A 16,208-nucleotide genomic window follows, 5' to 3' on the forward strand; every position below is an offset into this window, starting at 1 on the left:
TTCTCCCCCAGGGAGCAAAAACACAACAGAAAATAGGATGATAGGAGTTCCCGTTGTGGCGCAGAGGAAACAAATCTGACTAGGATCCACGAGGATGCAGGTTCAATCCCTGGCCTCGCTCAGTGGGTCAGGGATCTGGCATTGCTGTGAGCTGTGGTGTAGGTGGCAGATGCAGCTTGATTCCCACCTTGCTCTGGCTATGGCTATGGCCAGCGGCTGTAGCTCCGATTCAACCCCTAGCCTGGGAACTTCCATATGCAGCAAGTGAGGCCCTAAAGAGAAAAAAAAAAAAAAAAAAAGGATAATAAATCCAGAGGGGAAGTACTGAACATTACAGGATAAATCCTGAGACGCCAAGGCAGTGGGCAGAGCTCCTAACGATGGGGCCTCTGGGGGCAGTGGATGACTCGATGGGATCCTAACTGGAAAAGGGGAGAGCTAGAGGCAACTGCAGGAGATGGTATGCTCCTTGGAAATTGAGAATGTTTCTTTGATCTGCACTGTAGCTGGCACAGCGTGGAATTAATACATGCCAAATAAATGAGCAATAGCCACTATTTATGGAACACATCCTATATCCTACTAAAGTGCACGTTCTATGTACATACATCTTACAACCCTGCAAAGGGAGATATTCAGACAGGTTAAGTAACTTGCTTGAGTCCCAACAGCTAGTAAGTGATAAAGTCTAGATTCGAATCCAGGACAGTCTAACTTTATAACCAAAGCTCTTATGTATGTAGTTCTCTCCAACTCTCCATACCAGACTGGCTAAGGTGTGCCCCACTACAAATGGGCTAGACAACACCAACTATAAGGTAATGGGTCTGTCTGGTGATCTCCTAGGAACATAACCAAGCAGCTGGGAGAGCATCTCGGGGTGAGGCCAGCCCTTACCCACAGCCAGGTTGAACAGCGACCCCCCCCAGCGCTTATTAAACTTCAGGTAGTCCGCCAGGCCAGTGCAGTACTCATAGCGGGGAATCCACAGGGGCTGCTCCGTGGCCTCCTCTGCTTCTTGGCATGGGTAGAAGAGTCGAAAGAAGCTCCCCTGTGAGAAAGAAAAGAGAGCAGCTGCTCAGAGCAAGAGGCCCAAGCCCAGCTAGATTTCCCAAGAGATACACTCAGCAGGTGTTTGGGGCACCAGTGAAGCATCAAAACAGGGAAACTTTTAGCTTCAATTCATATACCTGAACTTTGCATTCAGAAAATCCAGAAAGAAACAATTTTATGTTTAGCATACACGTAAGGCTTATCTTATTCCTAACAGCCAACTATATTTTGAATTACATCTGAGGGGCACTGAAATATTTCCACTGCCTGGGACACTGAAAGATTTAAATCTGGCCCTGAGCCCAGGCCTGGAGAAGCCCCAGGGCAGAGGGATTAGCCCCTGTGATGAATGGGGTGACACCGGTGGGTCACCCAGGCCAATCCTCTAGGCTGGTCCTTGGGAAGCAGAAGCACACTCATTTTACATGGGAGCAGGCGAGGGATTACTGGGAAATACGTGCCTCTTACAAGGGAGAGGGGACAGTTCAAGGGCCAGCAGAGAATAACCTAGGAACTGAGAGGACAGTCCCAAACCAAAGCAGGAGGGGGAAATAGATGAAGGCAGAGGAGGAGAAAAAGGAGACTTTCTACCCAGGTCGGGGAATCAAAAGTCAATGGTGCATGGTCCACTGCTCCTCCTCCCAGACACTCAGATTAGGATGAGATCCAAAACTTTTCCAGGATCAGGCATCTGCCCTCAAGACACCTGAGAGCCATCTCTGAAATTAGAGCCTTGTTTCCTCTTAGCTGGAAAAAGAACCCATCTTCTCTTATCTGTTGAGATGTTTCTAACTGGAAAGAGGAAGAAAAAGGTCAGGGAAAAGAGAACTGGGGGCTCTAAAACCAAATCCAGACCAGCTCTCAGTTTCCCCCTGCCTGGAATGGCACAATCAGACTTGCTGTTGAGAAGCCATGTGCAGAGAGAAGCAGAGGAGACACGCTGGAGTCGCTTACCTGGAGACTCTGACCCTCCATCACATCCCCGCAGCCTACGAGGTGGGGTCCCGTGACAGGAGGAAAGCCCACGGACAGGTTGACCCCCATTTCATCACCAGCTGAATCAAACGACTTGGGCCGTGGCTGAACTTGGATGGCTGGAGGGTGGAACACAGAACGGCCTCTTGCTGGTTTCCTCTCGGCTTCCTGTTGCTTATTCAAGTCATCTGCCAACCCCGTCCACCCCTCCTCCCCACCGGTGACTTGATTCAATCGTCCACGTCATTCACTCTGCTACAGTGACGTTACTAATGTTTAGGGGCTGCTTTTTCTGTTGGTGGAGGTGGAGAGTGAAGAGATGGTCATGAAAAGAGAGCCTCTGTACTCCTCCTAACCCACCAACGAGTGTTTACTCAGCACGTACACTGTACCTGGCACAGCGGTAACTGCTGCAGAGAATACAACCCAGACCTTGTCCTCATGAGACTAAGAATAACAATAACTGCTAACTCCTATTACTTACCCTGTGTCAGCACTGAGCTAAGCTCTTTACATACATTGCGGCATTTCACTCTCTCAACAACTGTCTGAGGAAAGTACTGCTTAGACCGTTCTACAGATGAGGACACTAATGCACGAATAACTTTCCCAAGTTGCACGGCTTCTCAGTGGCAAACTCGGGTCTCTCTAATCCAGATCTGGGCTCTTAACCCTCACGGATCCTGCTCATGGGGAGACTCAGTTATATACACATGAAATCAGTGACCTAAACTATTAACTCTAAAGCCACTTATGCCGGGCCTTGAAATATGAGGAAGATTTAGAGGCATGGGGAAAGAAGGAAAGCATTTCTAGAAGGGATCTAATATAAGAGCGGAAAGGGGCAGAGATAGGGAAGAGAATAATGGCAGAGATCAAAGAGGAGCCTTCGAAGTGGCAGGTGTGCACAATTTGACTAGAAAACATTTCTGTAACTTGGCTGCTTCTTAAATTGGGGCTAATACCGTTGTTCTCCACCCTCCTCAATCACATCATCATCACCAGCAGCAGCAGCAGCAGCAGCACGCCTACTCTGGGCCAGGAACTACGCCAAGTGCTTTACATACACATATCATCTAACTAAATCCTAACAACAACCCTCTGGGATATGTATTGTTATCTCATCTTACAGATGAGGAAACTGATAATAAAATTAGGTGATTTACCCAAAAACATACAGCTAGCAGGGCCAGGATTTGATCATGGGCAGTGTGACAACGGGGAATGTGGCCAAACTTCTTGATATCCATTCTACCCCGCCCTCAGACACAGATGCCTTGTGATTGTTTTGTGGGGCTGATCCCTGCCCAACCTCCAGAGTTGCGCCTTATTAATGACCCAAGCCAATCAGCTCTGAATACCCCCATCAGTATGTGATGAAGAGTGGGCTCATGACATAAGTTGGTCCAACTAGAAGAAAGCCCAGGACTTCGGTTTGATGGTTGAGGGTAGAAAAGTTCTTTCTTGCTTTGAATTGGAGTGATGTGGGGATGCAAGGTTGGAACTGCTGCAGCCACTTTGCTACCTTGTGGATAAAGCTACCTGCAGAGGATGGCAGAGTTGAGAGAATCACAGAGAAATGGAGTCTTATTTGTGAAGACATTAAGAATCTCTGGATTATAGGAGTTCCTGTTATGGCTCAGTGGTTAATGAACCTGACTAGTATCCATGAGGACGCATGTTCGATCCCTGGCCTTGCTCAGTGGGTTGGGGAGCTGGTATTGCCATGATCTGTGGTACACGTTGCAGACGTGGCTTGGATCCTGAGTTGCTGTGGCTGTGGCAGAGGCCAGCAGCTTCAGCTCCAATTCGACCCCTGGTCTAGGAACCTCCCTATGCCATGGGTGTGGCCCTAAAAAGACAAAAGACAAAAAAAAAAAAAAAACACACAAAAAAAAGAATCTCTGGATTATAGGTTCCCTGGTGGCCTAATGGTTAAGGATTCAGCATTGTCACTTCTGTGGCTGGGGTTCAATCTCTGGCCTGGGAACTTATGCATGCTGCAGGAGCAGCGTTTCCCCCACCCCAACCAAAAAAAATTTAAAAACCTCTGAATTATATCAGAAACCTGACCCACTCCTAGACTTTCTAGTTACAGGAGTCAATAAATCCCCTTTTTTTTTTAAATCGACTGATTTCTCTTGCTTGAACCAATAGCATCTAAACTGATACACTGAGTTCTAGGCCCACATTTTCAGGCATTACATTACTCTGATTTCTTTAAGATGCTCTGGGATGGATCTGAAAGTTCAAGTCAAAGTATGCCAGTGCAAGAAGAGACCTTAGAGATCATTTCTCCCCACAATCATCCACTCACCAACCGCCCCCTCCTGATGCAGTCAGTGGACTACTTAGCCAAAGTGAAGCTGAATGTGTGCTGCTTAGTCTCAGACTCTGACCGTTTCCCCTTGAAGGTAAGTGCACGGAGGACCCAGGGTGGAGGTGGGGGGTGCACAGGACACATCACCCACATGACAATGAAGCAGCTGCAGTTCTAAGTGCCAAAAAAGACAGACAAAATACTGTGGGAGTTCCGAGAAGAAAGAGAGCTCCTTTAGCTTGGAAGTGGAGGGCAGGGGAAGATGGGAAAATTGTCTTTCAAGTAGAAGAAAGTGTGTGAGCCAAGACAAAGAAGTAAGAAAGCATATCTGAGAAACCTGGAGTAGTTTGTGATGGATGCAAGGTGAGAAAAGGAAGACATGACCAAATCTGGAGGGTAGCAGTCCCTCAAGTGCTAGGCTAAGGAGTTGAAATCTACTCTGAAATAAGGTTGTGGACACGATGGATATTAAGTCTGAAAGTCTCAAGTCTGAGGCCCAGCTCCTCCGCTGCCTAGCTTTCTTACCTTGGGCAAGTTATCATATTGCTCTAAGCCTGATTCTCCATCTGTACAATGGGAACGCTATCTATCCTCACAGAACTGCCATGGAGATAAAATGAAATAATGCATGGAGCTTCCGTCATGGCTCAGTGGTAATGAACCCAACTAGTATCCATGAGGATGCAGGTTCAATCCCTGGCCTTGCCCAGTGGGTTAAGGATCTGGCGTTGCCCTGAGCTGTGGTGTAGGTTGCAGATGTGGCTCGGATTCCGAGTTGCTGTGGCTATGGTGCAGGCCAGCAACTACAGCTTCGATTCGACCCCTAGCCTGGGAACGTCCATATGCTGAGGGTACGGCCCTGAAAGAAAGAAAAAGAAAAGAAAAGAAATAATACACTTAAAGCACCTAGTGTAGTACCTGGCTCTTAGGAAGTAACCAAGAAATATTTGGGTTTCTGTTTTGTTTTTGTTTTTTGGCTGCACCCACAGCATGAGGAAGTTCCCAGGCCAGTGACCAAACCCACACCACAGCAGCAATGATGCTGGATCCTTAACTCACTGAACCAGCAGGGAACCCACAAAGCCATATTTTTTGATTGAGTGAAAAGTAGAAAAAATAGGATTTGGCATTTTGGATTTGGCAATTTGAATTTAGTGAGTCAAGGGAGAGGGAAGAGCCAAAGATGAGTTAGGTTTCAGGGCTGAGTGAACAGAATGATAGTAGCTTCTTATAGGAAGAGATTTTGGTCTTAACCTGAATAGAGAAGACAGCGAGGGATAGGAATCAGGGTACAGAAAGCTGAAAACAGCCAAACAGAAGGGGAGCAGAATGCTCTGTTACTCCTGGAAAGTTTCTGGGAAGATGATCAACTAAATTAAGTTTGGAAATCAATAAAAACTAAAGAAGCTAATTGGCCCGTGTGAGGCTAACATGAAAATGAATCTGCATTCCCTGGGCTCATGCTGACTGATGCCCAAGTAGAATGGGGAGATGGGAAAATCAAATCTAACCTGCACATTTTGCCCAAGAAACATCCACACCGAGCATCCAGAGTCATTTCCAATAAATGCCATGGAATTCTCCAAGGAAATCAGCCCAGGTCTCTCTACCAGCCTTTGCTCACCTTATCTAAACAGTTCATGGTGGTGCCTGCCTTGCAGCCTCTCTATTCATCCAAACCTGTCCCAGCCATCAAAGCCCAGTGAAATCTCTGGTCCTCTGTGAAGCTTTCCAAGTCCTTCCAACCTTCTTCCTCTCACCTCTAAGAACTGTCTGCATCCCTCAACTGACAAGCAATGACAGGCTGCCTCTGGACAGCTCTTGAATTAATACCTATTTCTGGCAGTTTATAGTGACTTGCCTCCAAAAAGAGGTCCAAGTAGAATCTAGATCAGAGGTTCCTGAATCTATCATCACAACCACCTGGAACTTTTAAAAAATAAAGCTTTTAGGGCCCTCCGTTGTCAGAAGTCAATTAGCTTCAAGAGCCTCTGGTCCAGACGGTACCCAGGACTTTTCTTTAATTCAGTCATGTGTGCATGCAACAAACATTCACTGAGTACGTGGTATTCCAGTTCACCATTTTCTGTCTTTTGTCTTTTTAGGGCCTACCGCATATGGAGGTTCCCAGGCTAGGGGTCCAATCAGAGCTGAAGCCGCTGGCCTAGGCCACAGCCACAGCAACACAGGATCCGAGCCGCGTCTTCAACCTACACCACAGCCCACAGCAATGCCAGATCCCCAACCCACTGAGCGAGGCCAGGGATCGAGCCCAAGTCCTCATAGATACTAGCCTGGTTTGCTAACCACTGAGAACTCCTTCTTTTTTTAAAGTGTAATTGATTTACAAGGTTGTGCTAAATTCTGCTGTACAGCAGAATGACTCAGTCATACATATTACCATTGTCACATTAATGAAATAATAATGACTGTGACATCACTTGGTTTAATCCCCATGGCCGCCTAGAAGCATGTTTCTGTCAGCTACTAGGCTTAACATAGTGCCCTGCATAGAAATGGTCTCAATAATCAATTTATCCAATAAACGCTACTTAATTTTATTACACACTTATGCATTATCTCTTCACATACACTACAGGGGTAGATTGTGTTTCATATTTCTTTGGAGGCCAAACCATCAATCTCCATGCTTTTCCCACATAGTAGGGATCTCACAGTTGCTCCTTTATTTGGCTTTGATTTAAACCCTCTCAATTCTTTAATCTCTGTCTTTTCGATCTAAAAATTAGGCCATATGGTACAGTGGGAAAAGAAAGGCTTTGAAGGCAATCCGAACTCCACCTCTACCACTTAATTGGCTGTGTGACTTTGAGCAAGTTCCTTCAATTCAAAGCCCCTGATAATTTCTCCACATGACAGAAATGACAATCACTCATGAAGTAGTTGATAAGGACTAACTGAATGTATGTAAAGCACCTGAATACAGAAATCACTATAACCATAAACTAACTACATGACCTACACCTCTCTGAGCCATAAGTGAAATTTAATGAGAAAATTGATTTTGCCTAGGACTTGGTACATTTTACGTGCTCATAAAACGTTAGGGATTCATTAACAATGCTATGTCTCTTATCAGGCCCAGCCAAGCTTTTTTTTATACCCCCTCCCACACTCCCAGATTTTTCTGGTTTTTCTGGATTACACACTTTGACAAAATGGTTTCTTTCCTCCCAGCCTTTTCAGGCCTGAGACACTCCTACCAAAACCAGAGTCTACTAAACAGGCCCAGAAGAGCCCAGAGGGAATGGACAGGACTTGCGCTGCAGCTGTCCATCTCCTGGTGGGGCCCCATTTCCAGTGAACAGGGACCGCCCTTCTGCCAGCTGCCTGGACTTTTCATCACTGGCTATTTCAGGACAGAGTCCAAGATAAGCATTTCTCTGGGACTTCCTTTCAGACAAAGCTCTCTGGAGACTTAAAGCTCATTAGTCTGAAGTTTGGTCTCTGAGGGAGTGAGTAATATCATCCTGTTCTTAGAAAATGGAGCCGCCAAACACTCGATGGCAAGTTTGAGCAACAATGGGGCGGAACTATAAAAGGAGCCAAGAGAGCATTCTAGAGCATTCATAATTATCATAAAAATGATCGCTCTCGCTTGTGGAGGCTTTACAGTTTATACAGCACTTTTACACATATTAGTCTACTGGCTCCATAAGACAGCCTCAAGCTAAGACTGAGAGAGCAACTGTCACCTCCACTTGGCAGACAGAGTGAGTCCCAGATAAGCCGTATGATTAGCCCAGTCACACTGCGAGAGAGCTGCAGAGCTGGAATCAAACCCCGGTCTGCTGACTTTAAGTCCTGGGCTCTTCCGTGGATTGAGAAGGAATGGTGACCCTTCTTCCACTAGCATGAAAAACAGAAAAGTGAGGGCAAGAATGAAGCACACAGACGGGGCAGCGCACAAGGAAGCCCAGGTTTCAGAGGGGTGACGCCATGGGCTCAGGATGGGGCTGTGGACTCCGCTCACCGTGGGATACCGGGGCAGCTGGGGGAGTGACAGCGCAAGATGACAGTGGGAGAATGAAGGATGCGGGTGGATACTCGAGGTGTCTCAACAGGAAACAGAAAAGTAATGTGCAGTTTCTAAGATTGAGAGGAGGAGTCTCCAAACCGGGGTGGAATATGAGAAACTCCGCAGACACTTCAGTTCAGAATAAAAGTTTTCTCCAACCAAACTTACCCAGTCAAGGCGATCCCTCAGAAGCAGCCCAGACTATCACCTCAACGGAATCGAGAAGCTGTCCCGGAGCCCCTGGCCCTTCGGTAGTTGTAGTTTCCACAACTCAACCTTAGCGCTTAAAAGCGTGTCCCGCCCCTCTGTCCGGAACTATAACTCCCGAGGTGCACCGCGCGAGATTGCCCATAAAGACCCTAGGACTACAATCCCCAAAATTCCACACGGCCTCCTCATCGTCGGGCGCCACCCCAAGGCTGGGATGCGGTACGATTCCTCCACCTGGTGGTCGATTATGGAAGCCTGAGCGGAGGATTACGGTTTATAGTTCCGGTTAGTAACCCTCCGCCTAATTGTTCCTCAAATAATCCCTGGGTGTGTCTGAGGGTAGCTGGAGCTTTTTTTTTATTCTCAGGGAATAAGTCTGATCTTGTTTTGTGTTCCCCACTTTGCTTCCTGTGAGAGTATAAAACTGCTCATTCAAATTCAGGGCACATTCCCTACCAACCTGTACCTGTTGACACGTGATATTCCATTGTCCTTCAGAAATGCATGGCCAGAACCGAGAGGAACCTGAGAGATCCCTCGCTGTCCCACCAGCCCCTCCGTCCATCCTCGCTTTGCCGGTTCTTAGGGACACACTGGTGAATAGGTTACTGTCGCTAGCCTAAAAAGAATTCACAGTCCAGCAGAGGATTGGGACAAATGAATAATTACACAGTGTTATGCGTTCTCTAATGGGGAAAAACCAAGGGGTTGTGGGGGCCTGCTTGTAAAGAAACACCTGCCCAGGCCTGGGGAAATGGAACGGTGTCATCACGGCTTCCTGGAGATTTTACAGAAATGTTAAAATTGAGAACTGAAGGAATAGAACTTACCGGGGGTACAGAGAATGTGAAGAATGTTTTACACCCCGGCTGGAGCACAGAGCATGCGGGATGGAATAAAGAGTCATATCTGAGGAGGGAGGGCCACATCCTCAGGAGCCTTGTAAACTTCCATAAGAAATCTGGATTATTCAAGCAGCTCAAAAACTTTCAAAGGCTTCCTACTACCTACTGAATGCAGTACTAACTTCTTAGCTTGGCATTCAATGTCTTCCCCAACGTGGACCCCCACCTACTTCCTCGGAAGTATTGCCAGTGGTGTTCTCTCCCAGGAATCACCCCTCTTCTGCCCTACCCCCAGCTGTTCACCTCCTCACCAATCTCAGGACTAGCAGGTTCTGGAGTCCTAGTTGTGGCACAGCAGAAATGAATCCGACTAGGAACCATGAGGTTGCGGGTTTGATCTGTGGCCTCATTCAGTGGGTTAAGGATCTGGCATTGCTGTGGGCTGTGGTGTAGGTCACAGACGCATTGCTGTGGCTCTGGCATAGGCTGGTGGCTATAGCTCCCATTCGACCTCTAGCCTGGGAACCTCCATATGCCAGGGGAGCGGCCCAAGAAATGGCAAAAAGACAAAAAAAAAAAAAAAAGACTATCAGGTTCTTATTGTTACCTCCACACTTATATTTATGCTCTTCCCTCCACTAGGCACTCTGCTCTGCCTGGTGGCCTGTCTAATCCTGTTCTTCCGTGGAATCTACCTCTCCATGAAGCTTCTCTGATTCCGCTCCAGTCCCAAACCACCTCTATACGCTCTAGGTGCTTACCCCACACCGCCTTGCATCTTCTACCAGGTGGGAGACCTTAACTCTCCAATAAATTGTGAGCTCCTTAAAGGTCAGGTGCTGAGTCATACAGCTGATCCCTCCATCTACCCTCAAATCACCAGGGTCCGGATTCCATGCTCCAGACTTTAGACTGTCCTCTCTTCCTGACACACTGTCACCACTACCATCCTTCCAGAAGCCAAGATAAAGTCATCAGGAAAGAGTGATGGCAGCAGTACCCTGTGATAATCAAGCCCTGGATTTAATTAAAGCTGTGCTTGGTGTCGGTGACTACAGAACATAAAGAGCTTAGTGCAAATCAGAGATGGTTCTCTTTGGCTAATTAATCAGTGCTCTGCAGCTGACTCAGAACACTCATGATTAACCAGAGTTCCTAGTCATGAGAGGGGCAGCTGGAGTTTGTTCCCCTCCCAGACAAGGCCATGCCAGGGACATTTACTGGCCAATCAAGATTAGTCTTTATTTATTTATGTATTTTTGGCCACAGCATGGAGCAGCTTGATGTGGGGTTTCAGTTCCCAGACCAAGGATATAACCCTGGGCCACAGCGGTGAAAGCACTGAATCCTAACCACTAGACTACCAAGGAACTCCCTAGTCAACTAAGTTGTAAACTTCCCAGGGACAGCAATGTCACAGCCTCCTTTACCTCCTTTGTCACTGTTAGGAAGATCTACCTTGGGCCCAAACTCCTGTGGCCAAATAACCTACTTGAGTTCAATTGCATTTCCTTCCAATCTAGTCTGTTTGGGGAGAAACAACCCAAATGCCTTAAGTTTTCAGCAAGTGGTTTCTTTCCCAAGCTTTCATTATAGATCCTGTTCTCAAACGGCTCAAGGATCTCTTCTGGTCGGCTACCATCCCATTCCAGAACTACCTTGTTGCTAAATTAAGTTGGCATCTGTGTGACCAGCTTTGGATGTTCTCTCCCCCCTCCACCTGCTGAAGTTGGTAGACAATACTTTTTAAAATTAAACTATAATATGCATACAATAAAATGTGTGAATTGCACTAATATTAACTGTACAACTTAATCCTTTTTTTGGCCACATTTGTGGCATGCAGAAATCCCCAGGCCAGGGTTCGAACCTGCACCACAGCAGTGATCCAGGCCGCTGCAGTGACAGCACCAGATCCTTAAACCCACTGCACCACAAGAGAACTCCCAACTTAATATTTTTTTGTTGTCTTTTTCTTTTGTCCTTTTAAGGCCACACCCATGGCATAAGGAAGTTCCTAGGTGAGGGGTCTGCAGCTGGCTCAGAGATGTGGCTGCCAGCCTACACCACAGCCACAGCAACATGGGATCTGAGCCTCACCTGTGACCTGCACCACAGCTCATGGCAACACAGGATCCTTAACCCACTGAGTGAGGCCAGGGATCGACCCCAGGTCCTCATGGATACTAGTCAGGTTTGTTACCGTTGAGCCATGATGGGAAGTCCAACTTAATCTTAAAAAAAAAAAGAAAGAAAGAAAGAAAGAAATTGATGTAGCCATCCTCTCGTTTAAAATGTAGGACCATTTCCAATACCTCCACAAGGTTGTCTCTTGTCCCTTCTCCATTTACAATCACTCATCCCCCAGAGGGAACCATTATTTGTCTCTGTCATCTTATTGGGACCCAGTTAGTCCAGACGAATCCTCCTTTAACCTCCTATGAACAGAGGGAGTATATGCTTAATAAAGATCAAGAACAGTAACTGTCCTTCTCTATTATTGTTGCCATAATAACGATAATAAGTGCTGGAAATCAAGCCATGAATAAAGAGATTAATTCCCTACCCACAGAGTATTTTCGTTCTATTGAGGAGAGGCAGATAATAAATAACCAAGACAATCGCAGACTGTTAAATGCGCTAAAGAAAGTAAGATGCTTGGATGGAGAATACAAAGACTGAGCTATGCTCAACAGGATGGTCAGGGAAGGAATCTCTGAGGCATCTGAGCCAAGTCCAACTTTCAAATCCTTTAGCTCATTTAGTCCTCCTGGGAATTACATCAAATCTTTTTTTTTTTTTTTTTTTTTTTGCTATTTAGGGCCACACCTGCGGCATATGGAAGTTCCCAGGCTAGGGGTCAAATCAGAGCTGGAGCTGCTGGCCTACGGCACAGCCACAGCAACACCAGTTCCAAGCTGCATCTGCAAGCTACACCACAGCTTATGGTAATGCCGGATCCTTAACCCACTGAGCAGGGCCAGAGATCAAACCTGAATCCTCATGGATACTAGCTGGGTTCATTATGGCTGAGCCATAATGGGAATTCCCCATCATATTCTATTTTTCAGACAAGAAAACAGAGGCTCAAAAAGGTAGTAGCAGACATTGTTGGTACCTGCCTCATATACCTTCATCCCTCTCTGAGCCTCCTTGCCAGTGGGATAGTTTCCAGTGGCTGAAAGCCCCTCCACTCAAAGTCCCTCTTCTCTCTGCTTCCTTCCCTGAGGGCTTCCTTAGGCATCTATGAACCAGGAAGGGGGAGACATGTGCTACCCACCCCAAGGGCAACCTTCAGCCATCAATGAAGTCTATGACTCCCCATCCTTAAGATGATTCTGAGGTGCTTTTCACAGGTCTCTTAAAGAGTTTCCAGGAGAAGGGAACCCAGTTGCTCCCAGCAAGCTGCACATTAATTTACCCATCTTATTTTCTCCCCTCCCTGTCTCACTTTCTCCATGCTCTTGCCTCTGCTTTTTTTTTTTTTTTTTTTTGGTCTTTTTAGGGCCGTGCCCACGGCATATGGAGGTTCCCAGGTTAGGGGTTGAATAGGAGTTGTTGCCACCAGCCTATGCCACAGCCACAGCAACGCCAGGTCCAAGCTGCATCTGTGATCTACACCACAACTCACAACAACACTGGATCCTTAACCCACTGAGTGGGACCAGGAGTCAAACCTGCATCCTCATGGATACAAGTCAGATTTGTTTCCACTGAGCCACAACAGGAACTCCTCACTTCTGCTTCTTGCAATCACCTCCCAAATAGACTATGAGCACCCAAGTCTCAGGGTCTTCTATTGGAGGAACTGCCCAAGCACAGTAGAGTGCTTGGGGACATAACATTCTCCAGTCTGGCCATGTTCTGTCACCCTCCATGCCATTGCAAATGTTGTCTCCTCTGCCAACATGTGTGTTGAATCCACTGTGGTCCATCCAATGTCCACTTCAATCCACCCCTGCCACCCTCCACCTAATGAACTCCAGCCTCCGGTCTCCAACACTGGTAAAGAATCATGTTCGTGGGTTATTAAGTGGGTTAAGTTTCCACAGTGGGTTAAGGATCCGGCATTGCTGTGAGCTGTGGTGTACGTCGCAGACACAGCTCGGATCTGTCATTGCTTTGGCTCTGGTATAGGCAGTGGCTACAGCTCAGATTAGACCCCTAGCCTGGGAACCTCCACATGCCGCAGGCGTGGCCCTGAAAGAACAAAAAACAAAAAAAAAGAAATAAAAAGATTTTTGGAGACTAGGCCAAAAATTGAATTCCTTTAGGCAAGCCACTCACTGTCCAGTTTGCCACAGTCCTTCCTGCTCCCTACTGTCTTACACCTGACTTGCTTGGACCCCGAAGGCGTTCATGTTTGCAACCTCTGCTCTGGGTACCTAGTAATCATTCCCTGATTCTTTCAACCAACACTCACTGTTGCCAGGTGCAACAGTGTCAGACTTACTCCTGTCAGACTTACTCCTCCTTCTCATCCGAAATGAGGAGCTGGTCCCGAGACAGGCATGAGCTCAGCCATCTCCATGCGTGCGTTTGTGTTCTTTCCATTTGCTTGTGCTGCACCTTTTCCAACTGCTTCCAATCGTTCAAACCTGGCAGAGATGTCACTTGCTCTGGGAAATCCTTCCTGGCTGAATCACCCTGTGTTGTTTGATGTTTTGCTAATATTCATTGGCACGGCCGTGACAGCATACATAACAATGCAGTGAAGCAACCTGTGTGCAGATTTCTTCTGAACATGGCCATGGGCTCCTTGAGGGCATGGATGCCGTCCTACTCATCTCCATGGACCTAGCACAGCACTTGGCAACAGTGAGTGTTGGTTGAAAGAATCAGGGAATGATTACTAGGCACCCAGAGCAGGGTTGCAAACATGAACGCCTTCAGGGTCCAAGCAAGTCAGGTGTAAGACAGTAGGGAGCAGGAAGGACTATGGCAAACTGGACAGTGAGTGGCTTGCCTAAAGGAATTCAATTTTCTTTTTTTTTTTGTCTTTTTTTTTTGCCTTTTCTAGGGTCACTCCCACGGCATGTGGAGGTTCCCAGGCTAGGGGTCGAATCAGAGCTGTAGCCACCGGCCTACGCCAGAGCCACAGCAACGCAGGATCCAAGCTGCGTCTGCAACCCACACCACAGCTCACGGCAACGCCGGATCCTTAACCCACTGAGCAAGACCAGGGATCGAACCCGCAACCTCATGGTTCCTAGTCAGATTCGTCAACCACTGCGCCACAACGGGAACTCCCAGGAATTCAAATTTGATTAAAGAGCATGAGTGGGTGAAATTCAACTTCTGTTAAAAACAACAATAACAATAATCATTACTGTAAACTTACTATGGACTAGGTGATAAAGTGCGATGGTTCAGAGTATGGACTCTGAAAATGGGCTGCTAGGTTTAAACCCCAGCTCTCCTACCTGTCAACTGTGAGACTTTGGTCATGTCACCTAACATCTCTAAGCCTCAGTTTCCCTACTTATAAAATGGAAATAATAATAATAATACCTACCTTATAGGGTTGTTGTGAGGATTCAAAGAGTGAGTACGTGAAAAGTACATAAAACGGAGCCTGCTTGTGGAAGACACCCAGAAGTGGTAGCGATTGTTATCCCTTGATGGTGAGCGCTCGGAGAAGGCCTCCCTCGGGAGGTGACAAGTAAACTGAGCCCTGAGTGTCGATAAGGAGCAGCCTATGCTGAGCTTTGGGAGAAGAATGTTCCAGGCAGAGGGGACAGCCAGATGAAAGGTCCTAACTTGGAAATGGCTTTGCTGGATCAGGAACCAGGGAGGAGGCAGGAGACAAGGTCTTGAGGGCAGGCAGAAGCCAGATCAGGGAGGGCCTTCCAAGCTGTGGGGAAAAAAATTTGGATTTTGTTCTGTGTGATGGGAGCCACTGGGGCTTTTTTTTTTTTTTTTGGTAACACATAGGTGGTATTATTTAGGTGTAGCGAGGCTGACCAGGTGAGGATTGCCATTGAAAAGACAGTTTATTATACTCATAGATCCCAAGGGGAGTGCACACCTTGCCCCAGGGGGCCACATGAGGAAGCACCAGACTCAGTCAGGAGGCAGAGAGAGGGAGGAGACCATGCAGGCAAGGACCTTTATTGCGGTTTCCATGGGAGGAACAGGCAAGGCAGCAAGTAGACTTAGAAATGACTGGTAGGAATAACTTCAGGGAGCTCTGAGGTAGGGGCTGTCTCCAGCTGCCTGGTATCTGCTCCTGGGATGCATAGAGCAGGGACATAGTGGCCCTGAGTATGAGGGCCCAATAGAGGAGGTGACAGGGTCTGGGCTCTAGATTGCTTGGTTTGCATTTGAAAGGTAAGCTCAAAGACCAACTGTTTACCACCTGTAGGAGTCTGAAGGCTACCCTGGGAGGCTCAGCAAGGCCCCAGTGCCAAACAGCAAAACACAGAAGCTAGGGAGTTCCCTGGTGGCCTATAAGGTTAAGGATCCAGCATGGTCACTGCTGTGGCTCCAGTCACTACCATGGCACAGGTTGTATCCCTGAAATTTCCACATGCTGCAGGTGTGGCCAAAAAACAAACAAAAATCCCCACAGGAACTGAACATGGTTAATAGAGAATACAGCCAAGGAAGAGATGGACCTTACCTTTTAACAAATCCTCTGGCTTCTCTGAGGAGATAGTGTTTGAGTGAGACCAGAGGGACGCAGAAACCGGAGGCCATGGCAGAGATCCAGGTGTGAAATGATGGCAGCCTGGACGCCAGAGGAAGCAGGGCGGATGGGAGCCAG

At 47.3% G+C, this 16,208-nt stretch overlaps 1 protein-coding gene across 2 annotated transcripts in view; it reads right to left on the bottom strand.

The window, feature by feature from the left end:
* PAFAH2 (platelet activating factor acetylhydrolase 2) overlaps positions 1 to 8,634 on the bottom strand; it is a 31,360-nt gene extending 22,726 nt beyond the window's left edge. For both annotated transcript variants that reach the window (XM_047792689.1, XM_047792688.1), the window contains exons 1-3: positions 8,556 to 8,634; positions 2,008 to 2,147; positions 898 to 1,051 (exon numbers count right to left, since the gene is read on the bottom strand). In XM_047792689.1, coding sequence (XP_047648645.1) covers positions 898 to 1,051; positions 2,008 to 2,097 — 244 coding nt within the window. In that variant the 5' untranslated portion in view covers positions 2,098 to 2,147; positions 8,556 to 8,634. The remainder of the gene's footprint in view (positions 1 to 897; positions 1,052 to 2,007; positions 2,148 to 8,555) is intronic.
* Positions 8,635 to 16,208: the final 7,574 nt, after the last annotated feature.

This window comes from Phacochoerus africanus, chromosome 8, assembly GCF_016906955.1.
Source record: "Phacochoerus africanus isolate WHEZ1 chromosome 8, ROS_Pafr_v1, whole genome shotgun sequence".
NCBI classification, from domain to species: domain Eukaryota; kingdom Metazoa; phylum Chordata; class Mammalia; order Artiodactyla; family Suidae; genus Phacochoerus; species Phacochoerus africanus.